The following is a 19305-nucleotide window of genomic DNA, read 5'->3' on the forward strand; positions in this document are numbered from 1 at the left end:
TTCTTTCTTTATTTTACTTGTTTTATTAAACTTATTAAACTTATTATTATGCTTTGTGCTATGCCTGGCGGAAATGCACGCAACTCGTCTACCTCGCTTCCAGCTGCTGACAAGACCTGGGAGACTGTGCAGTCCAAGAGTACGTTTATAACCAAAAGCTTGTATAGATAACCAAAAACAAAAAGACAGCCAATGATGGCTTTTGTTGTATGTTTTTTTGTTTACACTTGGTACTAACATTCCCAACTCTCTTGCCAAAATCGCCCTTGTATTTGTTTACTATAATTTTCTGTTTTTTTTCCTTTCCCAAACACCAATTTAGCATTCACAAAATGGTAAGCAAAAGTTTTTTTTTAAAAAAAATACTAACTACATTCGTTCACTGTATTTCCGTGCCTATTTCACCATTTCACTTAAAAAAATTTACGCTTATTAAAAACATCACACCCATCGGCACTAATGCTTTAATAGGGTCAATGCGCGTCTTGCAGAGCACTCCCTGGCGCCCCTCAACAACATTTGTACAGATTTTTCTGACGGCACAGCGCTAATCCATCTTTTGGAAATAATCGGCGATGCCTCCCTCGGTCGCTTCAACCGCAACCCCCGCATGCGTATCCAAAAGGTCGAAAACGTCAACCTCGCGCTCGACTACATCCGCTCGCGCAGCATCAACCTGACGAACATCGGCGCCGAAGACATCGTTGACTCCAACCCCAAGCTGATTCTCGGGATGATCTGGATAATCATCCTGCGCTTTACCATCGAAGATATCAGCGAAGAAGGGCTGAGCGCCATGGACGGCCTCCTGCTCTGGTGTCAGCGCAAGACTGCATCATATAAGGAGGTAAACGTGCAGAATTTCTCCTACAGTTGGCAAAGCGGGCTTGCGTTCTGCGCGCTTATCCACAGGCACCGGCCTGATCTCCTGGACTACCATGCGCTGGACAAGGAGGACATGCGCGGAAACACTGCCCTGGCCTTTGACGTCGCCGAGCGCCACCTCGGTATCCCCAAGCTCCTCGATGTCGAAGACGTCTGCGACGTTAATAAGCCGGATGAGCGCTCGGTAATGACCTACGTGGCGCAGTATTTCCACGCGTTTTCGTCCCTGAGTAAGGCGGAGACTGCCGGCAGGCGGCTGGGCAAGTTCGCCGACGTCATGCAGTCGGTCTTCGACCTGCAGCACGACTACGAGGTGCGCGTTGGCCAGTTGATCGCCGCAGTACATGCGAAGCAGGAGGAATGGCGGCGCGCGCGGTTCGAACCCGTGTATGCTGGCGCGCGTGCACACTCAGACGCCTTCAACGAGTATAAGGCTGGGACAAAGCGGGCATGGACGAATGAGAAGCTTGAGCTGGACACCCTGCTGGGCAATATCCAGACCAAGCGGGTGACGTACAACCTCGCCCCCTTCGTGCCAAAGCCCGGGCTGGCGCCGCGCGACCTCGAGGCTGCGTGGAATGAGCTAGCTGCTAGCGAGGTGCGCCATAGGAAGGCCATCAACCAGTATATTCGCGAATCCCGCGATTTGCTCCAACGCAAGTACGGCGCCGAGGCGAATGGTATTCAGGCGGCGCTTAATGGCATTTCGAATGAGCTGGCGGCGCTTAGTGGTGGCCTGGACGATCAGCTGGATACTGTCAATGGGCTGATCACCAGGGCGCGGCCGCTTTCCGCCGCCCTGCGCCGCCTGGCGGAGCTCGAGCTGCAATGCAGCCGCGCGAACATTGACGAGCACGATTACACGGTGTACTCCGTCGGCGACCTCGAGTATGACTCGGGCATGATGATGAAGGCGCTGGAGAAAAAGGCGCGGTTTATCGAAAACCAATCCGTCGTCCGCAACATGACGAACCTGACGCCCGCGCAGCTGGAGGAGTTCGACGCCACCTTCCGTTACTTTGACCGCGACGGCACCAATGTTCTGAATGACGTGGAGTTCCGCGCGGCATTGGACAGCCTGGGCCATTTGTTCTCGGACAATGAGTTCGCTGCTTTGTATGACCAGCTGTCGTGTGGCTCGGAGTATATTTCCTTCGAAGTGTATATTCGCTTCATGGTTGAATTAACCGAGGACCAGACGACGCCTGAGCAGCTGCTGCAGTCGTTTAGCGTTATTGCTGGGGACAAGGAGCATGTTACAGAGGCTGATTTGAGAATGTCTGAGCTGTCGCCGCCGTCGATTGCGTATTTGGTTCGCGCTATGCCGAGGTCTGAACTTTCCGCCGATGGCTACGACTATTTGGCATACTTGCGCGGCGTGTTCCAGCGATAAAAAAAGGAGAGAAAAAGAGGGAAAAAAGGCTTTTGTATGTGGAATATTTGAGTGGTGGCTTTTTTATTATTATATTTATTTCGATTTTTTTTATTCATTCAAGCTCTAGAAAATAAAAAATAAAAATGAGAATATCTCTCGCGTGCGCATATGTTGATGACGGAGAGGGCGCGAATTATGATTTCATTTATTTATTTCTCTCTCTCTCCCTCACCTTTTATTTTTATATTTAATTTCTGTTTGAAATTTCCACAACACCAATTTCTGATTTTTATTCCATGTACAAGAGCGGCGGTTCGACGGCCCTGAAAAGGCTGATGACAGAATACAGAGGTTTGTAATTCGGCATTCCTGACGCTTGAAAGCCCAGCATTTACCTCCCTCTCGCGTCACACGTGCATGCACACATACCGAAGCATGCTTCTTCATCGCGACACAAGCAACAAGTACGGAACTACACTAACCTTTTTTCTTTTCTTTTTTGCTACAGCTCTCCTCCCCCCCCTTTTTTGTGTCGCAATATTTTTCTTGTAGAGTTGTCGTTGCATTCGCCCGAGGGAATTACTGCAGGTAACGCATATACATATCGCCATGACGAGTAACGAACGGCAGCACTGAGTACCAAAAAAAACCATACTTTGCACTGACCATCGCACAACACAGCCTTTTTCTACACTTTATTTTTCTATAGGACCTATTTCCGAGGACAACTTTTTCGAGTGGGAGGCTGTAATATCCGGCCCACCAGACACGCCTTTCGAGGGCGGCATATTCACAGCAACCCTGACGTTCCCAAAGGACTACCCTCTGAACCCACCCACAATGAAGTTTACTTGCCCCATGTTCCACCCCAACGTGTACTCGAATGGCGTCGTTTGCATCTCCATCCTGCACCCACCGGGCGACGACCCCAACCACTATGAGAGCAGCTCTGAGAGATGGAGCCCTGTGCAGAGCGTCGAGAAAATCCTGTTGTCGGTCCTCAGTATGATTGCCGAGCCTAATGATGAGAGCGGCGCCAATGTGGATGCGAGCAAGATGTGGAGAGATGATAGAAAGCAGTATGATGCGGTGGTTGAGGAGATTGTGAGAAAGTCATTGGGTCTGTGATTTGATCAAGCAGAAAATCAACCAACTTTTTTTCTTTTTCTATTTTTTCTATTTTTTTTGCTTCCTGTATGCAGCGCACAAAGTTGGTACCCTTATTATTATTTTTTCCCCCCTTCTCTCCTTATTTTTATTATTTTACCTTTTAGAAATCTAACAAACCTCACCCACACTCATTTCCCCTCCCTTTACTTTTTTTCTTTTTTGAAAAAAAACTATACATTATTTTTTAAACCATGGTTCGCCCCATTGCTCGCAAGAAGCTTCGCAACCCAAAGCTCAAGACCACACGCAGAACTGCGGGTAAGGCTCGCAAGATCAAATACACAGGACACCCGCTTCTCCGCGACCAATGGGACCGGGGTCTCACAGTGACCGAAAACTACAAAAAGATGGGACTCCAATCCCGCCTCAACGGCATCAAAGGAGGAGTCGTACAGGATCTCTACGCCAAACCCACCGACACCTCAGGAGAAGATGAGGGCGAAGAGCAGAAGGAGATGACAGAGAAGGAGATCCGGAAGGCAATTCCCAAGGGATACGGTATAATTGAGCGCGATGAAGAAGGCAATGTGACAAATGTTATTGTTGGTGAGGAGGAGGATCCCCTGGATAGTGATTATGAGGCGGATAAGGTGGAGCCCAAGATGGATGGTGCGCGGAGACTGGAGGATTGGGCTACCCATGGTGATGAGCCTAAGGAACGGTGGATGTCGGAGGGCGGCAGACGCGCACTGCAGGACATGATTGATGCCCATGGCGAAAACTACGACGCCATGTTCTGGGACAGGAAGCTTAACAGACAACAGTTGCCAAAACAGCAGATCAAGAAGAAGATCCAACAGTACTTGGTCGAGAAATCAAAAATCCAATAATTATGTTTTTTTATTTTACTTCCTATTATCCTCCTTTTTTTCCTCAAGGGGTTTTCTATTAAGAGGTAATACAAAGGGCTACGCCTGAAACTATGCAAAACATCCCTGTGAGCTCCTTACGCGTCGGAGATGGTTCTCCGAGAAGCATTCCCGAGAGAATAGTGAATATGAGAGCCAAGGAGTTGGTTATTGGCACTGCAATGGTTATTTCGGCAGAGCTCAGAGTGTAATAGTAGACTGCGGACCCGCTCAAGTTCAGGAGTAAAGGGAGAAGGTATTTCCAGTTTGTAAACAAAAAGTAAGTTTCGGCTAAGGTCTGCGAGAGCCACGTCGGTCGCTTGATTGATTCGAGGCCCTTGGATCCGCGCTTGATGAATGGGTTGGTGAAGCCCCAGCAGAGTGCTGTGAGAATAAATCCTGCCGCAGTCTCTAATAGATTGTAAGCATTTTTTATGGTGGCGTTAGTGGTGGTTAGTATTTTTGTCAGGAAAAAAAAGTTGGCAGTTGTGCGTACTTGATTGCTTTTAATGTTTATAATACTTACGGAATATATAGGACAGTCCTTCAGTCATACTTGGATAAGGATATGTGTTAAATGGAAGCTGAAATAAGACATTGAATATTTATTTGTTTTGTAATTTATTTATTTAAAATTGGGAAATAATTGAAAACTAATTCTACGACCAGCAAACTATGGTTTGGCAAGAATATGATCATGTCGACCTGACTCTGTCTATAAAACATTGTCATCTGGTAACATATTGATTCAGCTAAAAAAAAGTATCACTTTCAAACACTTGTGATGCGACGTTACGCATGATTAACATAACAATGGACATGTTCAAGTATATAAATTAATAATATTTGTATTATGACCTATGCCGGAGGTATTACTGCACGACATTGGAATTTACAATATATTTACGATAGCTGCGTGTGGTCATACAATACTAACAGACTACTTTTGTGATATTAATGAAAAAATGACATAAAGTGCTGTTGTTTGCTTATATCAGTCTACTGGTTGGCCACAAAGCGATCCAAAGCAATCTGACTTGGCCCCGAATTTTTCACTACGCTTTTCCTCTTGCTGCACATGGCGGCATCGGCCCCCAAGCTCTCGACAGCACCGAGCTTGGTTAAAAGTTTTGTATGGCCACCTGGTACTCGTGAAATTATTTGTTGCTGCCATTGCAGACCAGCCTAAAATTTCCCCTGCGATCTGGGACAAAGGACGGCTGGAGATTGCACTAATTTTAGTTGTAGTCCTGGTGCACTAGCTCGAGGTCGTTGGCGATCTGGTTCATGTGCGCAGATATTCAATAATTTACTGCGCTTCACACATGTTGCGCTGGCCCCAAATGTAGCCCTTGATTGTGCTGACTGTGCTCTTTTGCCGCTATGTTCTCAGAATCATCGGGTTGTGTCTTGAGAGCTGGAGCTTGAACTGAGCCAGAAACAGGGGTATTATCCTTGCTTAGGCGCTGTGCTCTTCTAGAGCGGCTGTGGCGGAGACGCCAGTTGTGGCGATTGCACAGATGGCGGCTGTGGCGGGCAGCCTCACTGTCGGGGTTCTTTGCAGCATCCTGCAGATTGCGCATCTGCGACTTGCAACTGTCCATTATGCTGGCAAACTCACTGTTTGTGTGCTCGCAGCTGTTATTATTGCTCGACTGCTCATCCTCAGCATCGGATTCAAGGTGCAGGCTTGGTGGAAAAAAGTTGTTGTTATTTAGTCTATTTTAATTTTGGGGTGGTCGCAGACGCTACTATTGCAAATTGAAAAGACAATAGTTCAGTCGCTTGCTTCACAGTTTGCTGAAAAATTGCTTGCTGAAAATACTGCATTTCATTATGCATTCTTTTCACCGACTCCTATTTGTAGTTAAAGCTGGTTTCAAAAAGATCAAACATTGACTATTTGACCACACCCTTGCGCTCAATACTGCTCTGACATTATAGCTGGCTGTTGGGGATGCGGTTTAAAACGGTGGTTAATACGCTGCTAAATACTCACCTCATTGTTAGTACTGGCTGTTGTATTCTTCGTGCGGCTGTAACACTCGTAAATGATTGTAAATGATTGTGATATTACTACTCATGGAAAAATATAAATAAATAATATATATAGCTTTATTTGTTGAGTACCCTGATGGTATGGAAGTGGATGTCGATGAAGACTCGTTTCACGATTCTTAACCCCAACATGACAATTAACAGGGCATTGATAGTGCCATACAAGATCAAATCAGGGGACACAATAATGACACCCTGATATACCCCTACATTCTATAATGCATATGCTCGAACGTGCATATGCAAAGAGCATAGTCTTGAGATGCCAAGACACCAGTCTGCCCGCAGAAAAAACAGTTATTGCCAATGGAGTGCACAATTGGTGAAGTGAACAATAAAGGCAACAAGGCATATATATAAGATGAGGTTGACCTCAGCTATGCTTTTGATTCCATTGATAATAAAAATCTTCAAAAATTAACACCCCATCTTTCTAACACTACCACTACAGTAGTGCCCCCACCGCCCCCCTTTTATTATAATATAGCTTTATTCATAGCGTGAAGGAATAAAAAGAAATACCATACTGCACGCGTATATATCTACGCTCGTGTATTATTTTAAATTAATGCCAAAACAACATTGCGTTTTGGCTTTAAATCAGCTAACCAAAATGCTAGCAAACCGACATAGCTAAACACTAGGCTCAGTTAGGATATTAGAGCCATACTAACTGTTGACCGTTTGGTCACCCGCCATATAACGCATCCCATGCTATCATAGATCAAAACACCATATTGTTGATTTGTGGGTACGCTAAGTGCTTTTAGTTTAGTTTTATTTATTTTTTAGAATCTTTAAATTTAAAGGTAAGAAAGAAAATGAAAACTGAAAAGATAAAGTTCTATGGTTCGTAAATGTGAGGGTTGATTCGGCATTAACATAGTATCCGGTACGGCTTCCATACACAGGTGCCTGCGCCGTCGTCAATGAATCTTGGGAAGTGTCTTGCCCATCATTGCTGGTGGTTAGCAGCGGCCATCGTTCTTTGTGCACTTGTGCCGACTATCCAAAAACAACCCTACTGGCAGCGGCATTTGTGCTATGATGCACTGTTGCCAACCGAGCTCTGACCAGCTGCGCAGATCGCCTCCGCCTATTCTGCACGCAATGTCAGCTTGACTTGCAGAGCGACCAACTCAGAGGGCCACTTTGCAAGCTCATTGCGGTGTGTGCGTATCTCGGTGCTTTGTGCATTAATTGTGCTAATAAGTATGTCTAGCTCTCCGCATGAAGAAGCCATCTGTCTGCAAAGAGCTTCCATCCGGTCGCGAGCCACACAACCCTAGGCAATGGCAGATATAGCCAGATAAATGCAAGTGTCTACCCTCTTGCGCCTGGTGTTGGTCTGAGAATCAGTCGCCTCAAAAACCCGGCGCAAGGCTTGGACCTTGGCGTGCGGCAGCTCAGGGCGGGTGGAAGACTTGCAGATGAAGGCATCGGTTGCCTTGACAATGCAACGCAGGGAGGGCTTGGCCGCAGCATAAGTGGCCGCAATTTAAAATGCCTGACTGTCCAGCAGCTTGTTCTCGGAGCTCAACTGTGCGGCCTGCGTGTCAATTAAAGCAGACTCGGCCTTGGAAGGAGCTTGATAGGTAATGCAAAGCATTTGGCTTTTCTGCATGAGTGCTGACGTCTTCGAAGGCCTCAGCGGTTGCAGCGGCAGGTGTGACAAAGCCTGAGTAATCCTGGTCACGGCGTGTGGCGATGATCGCGCGCATAACAGTGCAAACAACGCTGATAGAAGACATTTTAAAAATGGAAAGATCAAAAAGATGCTTAAAAGGTGGGGGAGTAATAAATGTTATAAAATAATATAGATATGTTATAAATATATGTGGTAAATAATTTGGGCGAAAATAAAAAACACTCGGGAAAAAGTGTAAAGGTGAGAGGATGGCGGGTGTGCTAAAAAATACAAGATATTTGGGTAGTGCTGGTGATGGTGATGGTGTTGGTGGTGTTGTAGAAAACTTTGCTTGAGATGTTAAAAAAAACAAGGATGAAAGACGGTGGAAGGAGTGGGGTGGGAGATGTCGTATTTATTTCTGCTCTTTTTTGTTTTGTGCTGTGCTGAGCTGTGCAAAAATAAGTGCGCTCCTCTTTGCTCCTCACAAAAAATAATGTGCTTTTCGGGTCCTCTTTCGGGTTCGGCTGGAGCGGAGTGCAAGTTTCAAGAGGGCTTTCTCGTTGCATGTATATTCCCCTTTTTGGCGAAAGCATGCCTTCTTCATACACATATTATTGTTTGAAGATTGTCAATATCCGAATATCCGTTATAATATTTCAAAGTATGGACATATTGATCAGCGGTCACTTTTACAATGCTTTTTTCAAACCACGGTCGCTGGCGGACAGGCCATTTGTATACAGAAAAAGTTGATATCAGTCAGAATAGATTTTTGCAGCCAAAAATAATTGTGGCTTTTTGTATAAAAATAATATACTTTTGCCAGGCTCACGCTTAGGCTGAGCCAGAATAGAACAAAGTAGCAGCAATGTTTTATTTGTTTTGGCAGTGGTAACAGTGCGAATAAGGAGGGTGAGTATTGGCATAATTTTTTATGTGTTGACTAATAAAAAACTTGCTTTTCTCCTTTTCTTCTCACAATGAAGGCCAGGGTTGCTCTAAGCCATTGTTGAGCTTTCTCTTTTTTCTGGTGGTTCCGGATCAATCATGGCAGCTAAAAGGTGTATTTGCACATCTGGATACATGCACATAAAAAAGCCAAAACAAACAATATATAAAAAAGATTTCATCCGAAACATCGAGCAAACTGCACCCATTTCTGCCTCTGCGATCTTCACAAATAGAGGGCATTGATATCCGTATTTCATCAAACAATGGTTGACAACTTCCTATAAAAACCAGGGGGGCGAATGGGCAGTTATTTTTCCTTACTAAGTGTCAGCAATGTCAATGACCGACAAAAAATGAGTAATAAAGGGGCAAACAAAGAGAGTGCGTGGTTTAAAATAGAACAATGTCAAAAAATGGATGTATATTAAATTGAATCCCCTTTTTGCAATATTGAGGTAAAAAGGGAGCGCAAGGTGCAAAGTTGGAGGCGGTTGCTACGGGCCACTATTTTGCAGCTCGCACAGGGGATCGTTTTTAATGCACCAAAAAACATGAAATAAAAAAGCCACAGAGCCATTTGACAATGTGGGCGAATTCAAACCATTTTTTGTTGTGCTTGATCTGCGACCATCATGGTCTGATGGCACAGACATTGCCACTGTGAGCACTCGCAGCGCGCAATGGGAATGTGGAAGGCTCATTTGTTTTATTGTGATTTCTTGATTGTTTTTCAATTTGAATTATCTTCAGCGTTTTTGCCAAGACCAACCCAGAAAAGTCTAATAGTCGGGAAATGCGATTTTGCGCATAATGAGTGTGCATTGCATGCTGATTCTTACATGCATGTATTTTGGAAGCTAATCTGCTCAGCGGCTAAAATCAGATTAATATAATGTATTTAATATAATTTAGTAAATGATTACTATTTGACACACATACACAGAGTTCTTTCAACAGTATTTTTAAGGTATTGAATCACCAGATGAATGCCCTTTAAAAGAAGGTTGAATTTTGTTTACAAATTATAAGCAGATATTTCTTCCTTGGAAAAAATCCCAGGTAGTAGACACTCATCCACATCCCTATTGATAAGATCTTTTTATAGCTGTGGCTTGGCTAAAAAATTGACATGAGCATACGGCTTTATTTTAGAAATCAAAGACATTTCTAATAGTATCCATCCATCCAGATCTCACAGATCTAGATTTTCAAGTTGGTTTATTAACCCCCTTATGAAGACAACATATATATGGTGCATGCTGACTAACCATCTAGGTGTAGCTTAGTCCGCACCATGTGTGACACCATATTTTACAAAATTAGATTGAGCTTTAAAGCTGAGCATTACCCGCACAGCCGCTGCAAGACTTGGAACGACATCGGTTTAGACTATGTCACGTGACATTGGCGATATAAAACGACCGCTGACGTTTTTTATTGTTTCCGGATTTCAGTTGTGCATGAAGCGATATTTCTCACTTTCTTTACAGTGGATGGTATTGAATGTACTATTTATTATAATTAAAATCACGAAAAGGCAAACATCACTTTCTCTTCACCTCATTTATTATTTTCTAAATTCGTAAAACAAACTTCTCCCCCACCTGAAATGGCCACAACAAAAGGAACCTCGCACGTCTATGGCATTGACCAACACACTCTCAGCCTAACGGCGCTTAGCGGACCGGCAGCGGCATCCGGGGGGAGAAGCAGCCGGTTCGCACTCAGCACCCTCGGCACAACGTCCCCAGATGGGCACTCAGAAATCCACATAATAAGTTTTGACGACCCCGATCAAGGTAACGCACAAGACACCGCGGCACTCACAGCGACCAAACACAAGCATACGGCAGGACTGCTTGCCATTCACGCGGTGCCATGGAGCCCCACACAGCTGGTTGCAGTCACCGGGGTGTCCGGCACCATGAGGGATAGTGTTCTTCAGGTGGTTGAGCTCGAAGGAGATAATACAAATGTGCTGGCGACTCTGAATGTGCCTGAGGGATGTGTGCGTAAGGCGGCGGTATGGCCGATAATGGAGGGTGGTGGGCGTATAGGGGTTTTGTCTGACGCGGCTATCCAGGTATATAATCTTGATAGCTCCTCGTTTAAGTCGGTATGGTCGGCGCCGCAGGATGATCCGCCCGAGACGCTCGCCTGCCATCCATCCTCCGCCTTCCTCCTCTCCACTACCGATGGGACTGCCTTGAGATCCTGGGACACCCGGCAGCCGCCAGCCTCCCATGCCACTGTGACCGTGGAGTGCGCCCACCAGGGCCGTATCCGCGCCCTCGACTATAACCCCAATGTGCCGCATATCGTGGCCACGGGCGGCGACGACGGCATTGTCAGACTGTGGGACGCCCGGAAGATGCAGGGCCCGGTGACTGAGGTCAGTGAGCATAGCTGTTGGGTATACAGTGTGAGGTTTAATCCGCATCATGATCAGCTGCTATTGACAGCGGGTGCCGATGGACTGGTTAATTTGGAGAGCGTCGTATCGTGGTCATTTGCGCGGCAAGTCGGCACAGCAACAGCGGCGGCGGAGGAGGGTGATGAGCCGGAGTATGATGAGTATGAGGAGGAGGGGGAGCGGGCAGTGGACGGGCTGGTTGCGCAGTTCGATGACCATGAGACTAGTGTATATGCCGCCGTGTGGTCAGTCGAAGACCCGTGGGTGTTCGCATCGTTGTCGTTCGATGGCCGCTTGGTCATCAACACCGTGCCGCGCGAGGAAAAGTATAAGATTCTACTCTGATGTTATGTTGATATATTATAATATATTTAATTTCGTTTCTGATAGTGAGAAAAACACAAGCCAAGGCATAAACAGAAGAAAGAGGGCAACCAAGCGGTTTACTAAATAGTCCTACCCAAGTTCCTAACGACGCCTGCTAGGGGGCACGTACTTGGAGGATCCAGCAGAAGCGTCCAGATTGGGCGAGGCCGAGCCAGCAGCAGCGGGAGCGGCCGGGAGCGGCGGTGTACCAGCAGCACCAGGGACGCGGCGGCTGGGCGGCACGTACTTGGAGGGTCCAGTGGACGCCCCAAGCCTGGGCGAGGCCGAGCCAGCAGCAGCGGGAGCAGCCGGGGGCGTAGCAACCGCACCAGGGGTGCGGCGAGAGGGCGGCACATACTTGTTGCTGGCCGCAGCCTTGGCAAGCTCAGCGTCCAGCTCGCGCTGGCGCTCGCGCTCCAGCCTCTGGTTAAGGATCTCCTGGTCCCTGACGCGCTGAGCAAGCAGCTCCTCGCGCAGCCTGGCGAGTTCTGCCGCCCGGGCGGCCTTGGCCTGCTCGACCTCAGCCTCACGAGCCTCGCGCTCAGCCTTCTCGCGCTCGGCCTCGGCCTCTACCGCCGCCTTCACGCTGAGGTACTCCTGCAGACGCTCCTCCTTGGCAGCCGCAAGCTCATCGCGAATGCGCTTGCGCTCGGCAGCCAGGGCCTCGGAGCGACCCTGGTCGAGCTGTGAGCGCACCAAGTTGAAGTCGCTGAACATGCGCGTGAACCGCTGCTTGAGCAGGATATCGTGTGCATGCTTGTCCCTGGTCTGTGACAGGAGGGCCTTGCGCGCGGCCTCGTGGTTCTTGCTGTCGGCCAGCTTCTGGTTGGCGTAGTCGTCCTCCAGCAGAGGCTGCTCGTGGCGGCGATAGGCACGCTCCGTGTGGTCGACCTTGCGCGCAAGTACGTTGAGACGGGTCTGCTTGTCCAGCTTCTCTTTCTCGATCTGCTCGACCTGCAGCTCCAGCAGCCTGGTCGTGTCCATCTGCTCGAGGTCATCGACGCTGACGTCAATGCCGGCCTTCTCCTTGATCGAATCCGCCAGCTTCTTGGCCTCGATGCGCTGGATGGCGTCGCGCTCCTTCTGCGCGCGCTCAGTCTCACGCCGTTGCTGGTCCTCGGCAATGCGCGCGCGCTCAAGCTCCTGCTCGCGCTGCTGCCGCAGGGCACGCTCGCGCGCCTCTGTGCGCTCCTTGCGCGCCAGCGCGTCCTCGATAATCTCCTTGCGCCGGTCAATGACCAGCTTGCGCGCAACCATCACGCGGTGCTCCTCGGCAATGATCTGCAGGGCAGCGCTAACCGTGGCGGCCTTCTCGACCTGCTTGCTTGCGACGTAGTCGGGGCACGCAACACGCTGCGCGTTGGACAGGCAGATCGCCAGCGAGCTGAGCTGCGACCGCATCAGGTCCGACGCTGACGCCTGCAGCTGCGCGCCGTTGCTCGACGACTGCGAGCTGTTGAACGGATCCGTGTCAAAGACAACTGAGCGCGATTGGTGGTCGATGCGCAGCTGGAACTCGCCGCGCCATGCTCCGTTCATGATGAACCGCTCGATCTGCGATGCTGTCATGGCGTAGGGCTCGGGGAACTTGGCCAGGCGGATGATAAAGTCAAGCTGCACCGAAGTGTATACCTGCGAGAGCTGTTGCAGCAGACGGGTCAGGATAACGTTGCACAGCAGCTTGCCGTACTTGGCGTCGTCCGCGTTCGTGGCAATCTGCTCTGAGAGCACCGGCGCGAGCTTCTTGCAGATCGACAGCGGGTGGAACTGCTCCTCGACAAGGTCAAACAGCGGGCGGAGCTCAGGACGCACGCGCGTGAGGATATCCCCGGCCATCAGACTGTTGATCAGGCTGGCACGCGTGGGCGCCGAGCTGATGAACAGCAGGTTGGTGAACTGCTGGGTGCGGTACTTGTTCTCCGTCGCGTCCGCGGAAAGCACGCGCGACGATGGCTTGATGATGGGCACCGCCAGCGTCGACAGCAGCACGTTGTTGGCCACCTTCTGCAGCTCCTCCTCCGAGAACACCTTGGTCTGACGGAAAATATAGTTGTAGTACCGGTGCCACGCCGCCGCCAGGAACAGCGGGTTCTTGGCCACGTACATGATGCGTGTCAGCTTTTCAAAGTAGTTGGCCATCGCCTGGGGCTTGACCGGCCGCTTCGACTGCTGGATGAGGTTGTGGATGTCCTCGATCGAGCGGAAGCTCTCCTGCCACAGCTCCATCTCGGTGGCTGTGTTCAGCTGGTGGAACTGCGTGTCGAGGAACAGCTGCATTGACTGCGGGTTCGACAGGTTGATCGAGTTCTGCTGGTGCGAGTACTTGGCAACGCCCTGAAGGTGGTTGCGCAGAAGCTCGCACAGCCTGCGGAACTCGGTCTTGCGCTCGTACGTCTTGCAAAAATCAATCGCCTTTCTGCTGATGGTCTGGTACAGCACTTCAAAACGCACGTTGTTGCGCAGGATGTCCAGCAGGTTGCGATACGCCTCCCACAGGAACTTGAGCCAGGGCGTCACAAGCGCGCGGTCCGTGCGGTCGCGTGTCTGCTCACCGCTGACCGAGCTCAGAATTATGTCCTCGGGGGACTCGGTCTCATCGAGGTCCTCGACCTCATCGCCAAGAACGCGTTCGGCGTTCTGCTGCGCCTGCGTGACGCGCTCGGTAATGGTGTCCAGCATCGTGATGACCACGGTCGCCATGGACTCGGGGTTCTTGTGCTGCACAATGTTGCGGTACTGCAACACACCATCCTTCAGCTCCTTGCCCTTGCGCTGCGCAATGCTGAGCTCAACAAACTTGAGGAGCACGGGCTCGGTATTGGCTGCGTTGGCGTTGCGCAGGCGCTTGTTCATAAGGACATCGTACAGGGTCTGGAGGGCAGTGGCCGATTGTCCAACGTTGATAAGCTCTAAACACGGGCAAATTAATAGTAGAGAAAGTAAATATTTAAAGAGCTGAGATTAGAGTAGATTGAAAGAAAGGATGCAGTCTTTTTTCAAAAGCGCAAATGTGGGAAATTCGGGCTTGCATAAACCTTCACATGCATAAAGGAAATTTGTAGTTCTTACCATTTGCGCGCTTGAGCACATTCTCAGCGCTCTGGAAAGTAGGAGGCATGTTTAAATTATTGTACAAGCCTTGTGGTTTTATGCTTTACGCGTTGAATTCCTTCTTTTTTAATGTGCTGTTCAGACTGGATTCCTCGTAAAAAAAATATAAATCACCGATTTTAATGGCCTCTGCAATTGAAATTTCAACAAGAAGGCAACACTAGGCGTCTGAATATATAAATATAAAAAATAGCGGATTACAAAAAGATCCAGAATTTCAGAGGAAAAAAAAGGTAAGAAAAAGAGGGGAAAAAGAAAAAGAATAAACGGCACACCTGCCAAAATGCATGAGATTCAATTCTGCGCTACTATTCTCTTTCACTTTTGGAGAGACAAGGCACAGAAAGAAAATTTTGTGCGTTTTGTTGGGGGAGTAATTCCCACTTTAGCGCTGCAGAAAAGTAATCAAGACATGAAAATCAATGCAGGAAGCTGATCAAATCAATTCAAAGCGCCCAGCGCATGCCACACAAAATGCATCATGTTTGCTTGCTTGCGCTGGGCTGGCCGAACTTCACAAAAATGTCTTATTATAAATAAAGGGAGCACGCGCGTGTATGAGTTACGAGCGTGCTGAAACAGAAATGTATAAAAAAACATATAAAAGAAACAAAGATTAGGCCACACAGGCAGCAGGGAAGTAAAGAAATAAACAGCGAAAACCATCAAACAACGAGGATGAGGAGAGGATGAGGGAAGAAGAGAGAATGAAAATGCTTTTTATGAAATAGAAATGACGGGGGCGCGATACCAGTCCGCACCACTTAGGTTGGGACCTGGGCATCCGAGTCCTCCCACAGCAGCGTCTCCATCCAGTAAAATAGAATCTCGCCAATCCGCGTGCGAGACGACCTCTTGCCCAGCGGCGTGTAGTACTTGGTGGCCGGCGTGTCGTCCACAACCAAGATCTGGCGCACCATGCTCATGCTGCCGTCATCACCAGCGCCCTTCATAACAGCAGCCAGCGTGCTGTTGTGTCCGCCAAACTGCCCCGGCAACGGCAACTGTGGCAGCGTGCTGAAGTGTTTGGCAATGATGATGCCCACGCAGAATACAACCAATGAGTAAAGGAAGATGAAGGTCGTGGAGTGCTCAGAGTTCATCATAGACTGCACTATGCCAGGGCCGCCCTTGCCAGCGTTGCTCTTGCGGCCAGCCGCCGGTGCACGCTTTTCCTTATATTCGCCGGCGACAGTGTCGACAATGCGTGTGAGCGTGGGATCTCTCAGACCGCGGATGGCCTCCTTCAGTCCAGACTCGCAGGGGGCCAAAAACACGGACAAAAGCTTGCTACGCAGGTTCTCTGGATCCTCACAGCTGTCGTCATCGCAGTACCCAATACGCCTCCACACATCGCCCATGATAACCAGATCTTCGGAGGTGTACTTGTCCATTGCCAGCTGAACCCACTCGCGCACTGCGCTGTCGCTTGTCCGGTTGGGCACTGTCAGCTGGTCGTCGACAGCAAGCATGTCGCCGCCGCCGTGGTTGCGAAGCTCATCCTGGAGGCTGCTGACGCTGGCCACCTGGGGCATGCCCTGGCCGTGCTCGCCAGCTGGCGCCACACGATCCGGTTTCAAGCGCTGCTCTTTCAGCTCGGCGTGCAAGCCTTTGATTTCCTCCTTGAGGTTTTTGTTCTCGCGCTCGGTATTAGCGGCGGCATCGCTTTCCTCCTGAGCCGCAGCAAGCTTGTACTGCAGCTCCCTGATCTGCAGTACCAAGCCGTCTCCGACCTCATTTGCCTGTTCCAGCTGCTGGCTGGCCAAGTTCAGATTGCCTTTGAGGATGTCGTTATCGGATATAAGCTTTTCCAGCTTTGCCTTTTGTGCTGCAATCTCCGCCAAGTTTTTCTCGCTCTTCTGCTTGTGCTCGTTCACCTGTGCCATCGAGTTAGACAGCCGGACTGCGGCATTCTCAACTTCGGTCTCGGCTCGCTTCAACCGGTTGGCATAGTTCCTTTCGGAGGCCCGGAGCTTTTCGATTTCACGCCGCTTCGTGTTCATTTCTGCGCTGGTCTCGTCGAGCTTGCGCTGAAGATCGTAAATTGTGGATTCGCTGTGGGCCTGGACAGACTCCATGCGCATGTCCCGATCTTTCAGCTTCTTCTGCAAGTCCTGGTTTTTGGCCATCAGATCGTCTGTGACTTTGATATAAATCTCATTCGAGACCGGAGGGCGCATGGGCGAGACTGGGGTGCGCACGGGCGACCCTGCGCTGGGCGTAGTCGCTTTTTCGTCGACGAACAAAACTTCAGAGGACTCGGGGATGCTATATATGAATTTGGTTGGCGAAGTGCCCGACCCCGAATGGAGCTGGTGGTGGAGCGCCTTGCGGGAAACCTGGGGCGTTGCCATTCCGCTGGTATCCTACATATTTAAAGGCGTTTCAAGAAGCAAAATAAAATAAAAAGATTAATATATCATGAATGCGCATTGTGCTCGCAGCAATATGTATTCTTTTTTTACGCGACGCTATTTGCAAGGCTGCATCAAAGATGAAAGTGAACTCGTGACAGGTGCTTCAGAAAGCAAAAAATAACTCGCGAGATAGCAATGTCATCGGCAATATATTGCGCAATTTTCCATATCCTTATTGCGGAGAATGAAAACACTTTTTTCAAGATTAATATTAATCATCGCCATTTTTCTTTTAAAAATGGGGCAGCAGTGGAGGCACAAAACAATAATATAAAGTACTTACCGAGTCAGAGACTATATGATGCGTGTCCTGGGAGGGCTCAGTGACTGCGAACGCTTGCGACATGCGCGACGGGCTGAGTCCTTTCTGTTCGGCATGCTTGACAATCTCTTCAGCTAGGTGAGGGGAAATGCTGTTGGACAACGCGTCGTACTGAGCGTCATTCATCGAAGAGATGTTGCGCATCCGCAGTTTGGAGCCCTCGGCGGCAGAGCCAGTCATCCCATAACTGGTCAGTGGCCTGTGCGTGCGCTGGCGACGATCAAATGGGTTTTCTCCGGCCGCAGTGCTCCCGCCTTCGGACGACACTGGCACCACCTGGGCATTGGAATTCTCGGCTTCGGCGTCTGAGCTCGTGTGCAAAACACCGTTTGTCCTCTGTGGAATAGAATCGCTATTGCGCAAACAAACCTTTTCAAGAATCTCCAGCGCCTGGCCAACAGTAATAGTGGCTTTGCCTAATTGACCAAGGAATAATTTCACTACTTTAAAGCGCTCAGCGGTAAATTCTTTGTATTCGCCCTCTTCGCACACAGACAGCAGGCGCTCCACAAGTAAGTCGGCTTTGACCTCTCTGCCCTCTGCCATGCACTCATTTATGTAAGCGTCCAGTGCGTCCATGATTGGGAAAACTGACGGCGAATGTCTAATGTTTGGCCTGTGGAATTGCGAATACCAGGTGCAGTAATAATGAAATAATGTAATAAAAAAGTGAAGCCTAATTCGACTGTTGCTGTTGCTCCTGCCGATGGTGTTGGACAGGTCGGGCGCAAATATAAAAGAAAAAAAGGAAAATAGAAAACAATTTAGTCTAAACAAAACCTAGTAACAGGAAAAAAAGACAAATTCGACAAACGGAAAACAAATACAGAGGGAGAGAGAAAAAAGGTTTGGAGTTGGGGCTGCATCCACACAATCGGAGTCAATCACCTTTGCACACTCAGTAGCACCACGATCGACAGGAAGAAGCGAATAAAAAAAACTGCATTGGCTGCGAGCCACAGCAAAATGAGTGGAATAAGAATTTCAAAGAAAAGCAGCCCATCAAGCCTGGCCAAAGCACTACACCACATGTAAATTGGGATATTCCGGACCGCCGTTAAAGTGAACAAAAAAGCCCACATGTTGCGGTACGACTACGCCCTATGAATAGCTGATAATAGTATTGTGTCAGTGCATGCGTGGTGAAAATAAATAATGTGCATACATAAAATTACGTCACCTTTAATGTGGATTCATTGAAGGCGCGGGCGTGTTGATAATCGGTCTGCTCCAACATCAAGCGCCATATGCTCCTATTGTCAATAAACGCACCAAGTTTTTTTCTGAGCCGCCAGAGAGACTCAAAATTAGCGTAAATGCGCCCATGGTTCAAAGCTGAATGCGCTCAAAATAATTGCTTGCCATTGAAAGCCGCGCCACAAACAAAATAACATTCTGGGGAGTTTTGTTTACATTTTCACTCTATTTTCCACAAACCAGTTTGCTCGCGTGTTATTAAATGGCTCAGCCAGCAGAAATAACCATTTGCGCTGCTCATTGCTTTATTCGAGAGGAGCTGATCATCCCCGGCGCCACTAGTTCAAAAATGCACAGCACACACCTGGCTTGTTCACTTTGCGTATCAAGCTTGATCGGTTTGAAAGTGAACAAGCCAAACTGCCAAGATGCCGGAATATATGATCACGTGTTTATTGATCAAATCTGATCATCAGCTCAGCAATTTTTTTTACTTTTTTTTCTGACCACCATTTGGTGCGATCAAAATCAAAAAAAAATAACAGCTAAAATGTGGACATAG

The 19305-nt window shown here is 48.6% G+C and overlaps 7 protein-coding genes across 7 annotated transcripts; 3 read left to right on the forward strand and 4 right to left on the reverse strand.

Annotated features, from left to right (window-relative positions):
• Positions 1–60: 60 nt before the first annotated feature.
• BX661DRAFT_199836 (uncharacterized protein) lies at positions 61–3388 on the forward strand (the record flags this gene model as incomplete). The annotated part of the gene is made up of 3 exons (XM_051538358.1): positions 61–139; positions 492–2263; positions 2984–3388. The coding sequence occupies 3 exons, from the start codon at positions 61–63 to the stop codon at positions 3386–3388; spliced, it is 2256 nt and encodes a 751-aa protein (XP_051390055.1).
• Positions 3389–3639: 251 nt separating this feature from the next.
• Positions 3640–4236, forward strand: BX661DRAFT_129566 (ribosome biogenesis protein Nop16; the record flags this gene model as incomplete). Its single annotated transcript, XM_051532532.1, has 1 exon — positions 3640–4236. A coding segment is annotated over one exon (597 nt), but the record flags the coding sequence as incomplete, so codon positions are not given.
• Positions 4237–4289: 53 nt separating this feature from the next.
• BX661DRAFT_46847 (uncharacterized protein) lies at positions 4290–4886 on the reverse strand. Its single transcript, XM_051539188.1, has 2 exons — positions 4805–4886; positions 4290–4689 (listed from the first exon to the last, which is right to left on the reverse strand). Exons 1-2 carry the CDS (start codon positions 4830–4832, stop codon positions 4319–4321), a joined length of 399 nt encoding a protein of 132 aa, XP_051390057.1. The 5' UTR covers positions 4833–4886; the 3' UTR covers positions 4290–4318.
• Positions 4887–5291: 405 nt separating this feature from the next.
• Positions 5292–8087, reverse strand: BX661DRAFT_225912 (uncharacterized protein; the record flags this gene model as incomplete). The annotated part of the gene is made up of 4 exons (XM_051538956.1): positions 5292–5558; positions 5604–5942; positions 7664–7807; positions 7971–8087. 4 exons carry the CDS (start codon positions 8085–8087, stop codon positions 5517–5519), a joined length of 642 nt encoding a protein of 213 aa, XP_051390058.1. The 3' UTR covers positions 5292–5516.
• Positions 8088–10382: 2295 nt separating this feature from the next.
• BX661DRAFT_185811 (WD40-repeat-containing domain protein) lies at positions 10383–11689 on the forward strand. The gene has a single exon (XM_051536875.1). The coding sequence runs from the start codon at positions 10527–10529 to the stop codon at positions 11673–11675; it is 1149 nt and encodes a 382-aa protein (XP_051390059.1). The 5' UTR covers positions 10383–10526; the 3' UTR covers positions 11676–11689.
• BX661DRAFT_185812 (uncharacterized protein) lies at positions 11690–15123 on the reverse strand. The gene is made up of 2 exons (XM_051536876.1): positions 14766–15123; positions 11690–14605 (listed from the first exon to the last, which is right to left on the reverse strand). The coding sequence occupies exons 1-2, from the start codon at positions 14812–14814 to the stop codon at positions 11799–11801; spliced, it is 2856 nt and encodes a 951-aa protein (XP_051390060.1). The 5' UTR covers positions 14815–15123; the 3' UTR covers positions 11690–11798.
• Positions 15124–15180: 57 nt separating this feature from the next.
• BX661DRAFT_185814 (uncharacterized protein) lies at positions 15181–18400 on the reverse strand. Its single transcript, XM_051536877.1, has 2 exons — positions 17508–18400; positions 15181–17173 (listed from the first exon to the last, which is right to left on the reverse strand). Exons 1-2 carry the CDS (start codon positions 18123–18125, stop codon positions 15572–15574), a joined length of 2220 nt encoding a protein of 739 aa, XP_051390061.1. The 5' UTR covers positions 18126–18400; the 3' UTR covers positions 15181–15571.
• Between the last annotated feature and the right edge of the window lie 905 nt (positions 18401–19305).

The sequence above is a fragment of the Kickxella alabastrina genome (genome assembly GCF_025024165.1).
Source record: "Kickxella alabastrina strain RSA 675 chromosome Unknown BX661scaffold_19, whole genome shotgun sequence".
In the NCBI taxonomy this organism is placed as follows: Eukaryota; Fungi; Kickxellomycota; class Kickxellomycetes; order Kickxellales; family Kickxellaceae; genus Kickxella; species Kickxella alabastrina.

Coding starts and splice junctions, on each gene's coding strand:
- BX661DRAFT_46847 (XM_051539188.1), bottom strand. CDS start 4,832: ATGACTGAAGGACTGTCCTATATATTCC. Junction 4,690..4,804: donor AGGACTGTCCTATATATTCC/GTAAGTATTATA, acceptor ACAATCTATTAG/AGACTGCGGCAGGATTTATT.
- BX661DRAFT_185811 (XM_051536875.1), top strand. CDS start 10,527: ATGGCCACAACAAAAGGAACCTCGCACGTCTATGGCATTGACCAACAC.
- BX661DRAFT_185812 (XM_051536876.1), bottom strand. CDS start 14,814: ATGCCTCCTACTTTCCAGAGCGCTGAGAATGTGCTCAAGCGCGCAAAT. Junction 14,606..14,765: donor TGTGCTCAAGCGCGCAAATG/GTAAGAACTACA, acceptor GCCCGTGTTTAG/AGCTTATCAACGTTGGACAA.
- BX661DRAFT_185814 (XM_051536877.1), bottom strand. CDS start 18,125: ATGGACGCACTGGACGCTTACATAAATGAGTGCATGGCAGAGGGCAGA. Junction 17,174..17,507: donor ATCATATAGTCTCTGACTCG/GTAAGTACTTTA, acceptor TTAAATATGTAG/GATACCAGCGGAATGGCAAC.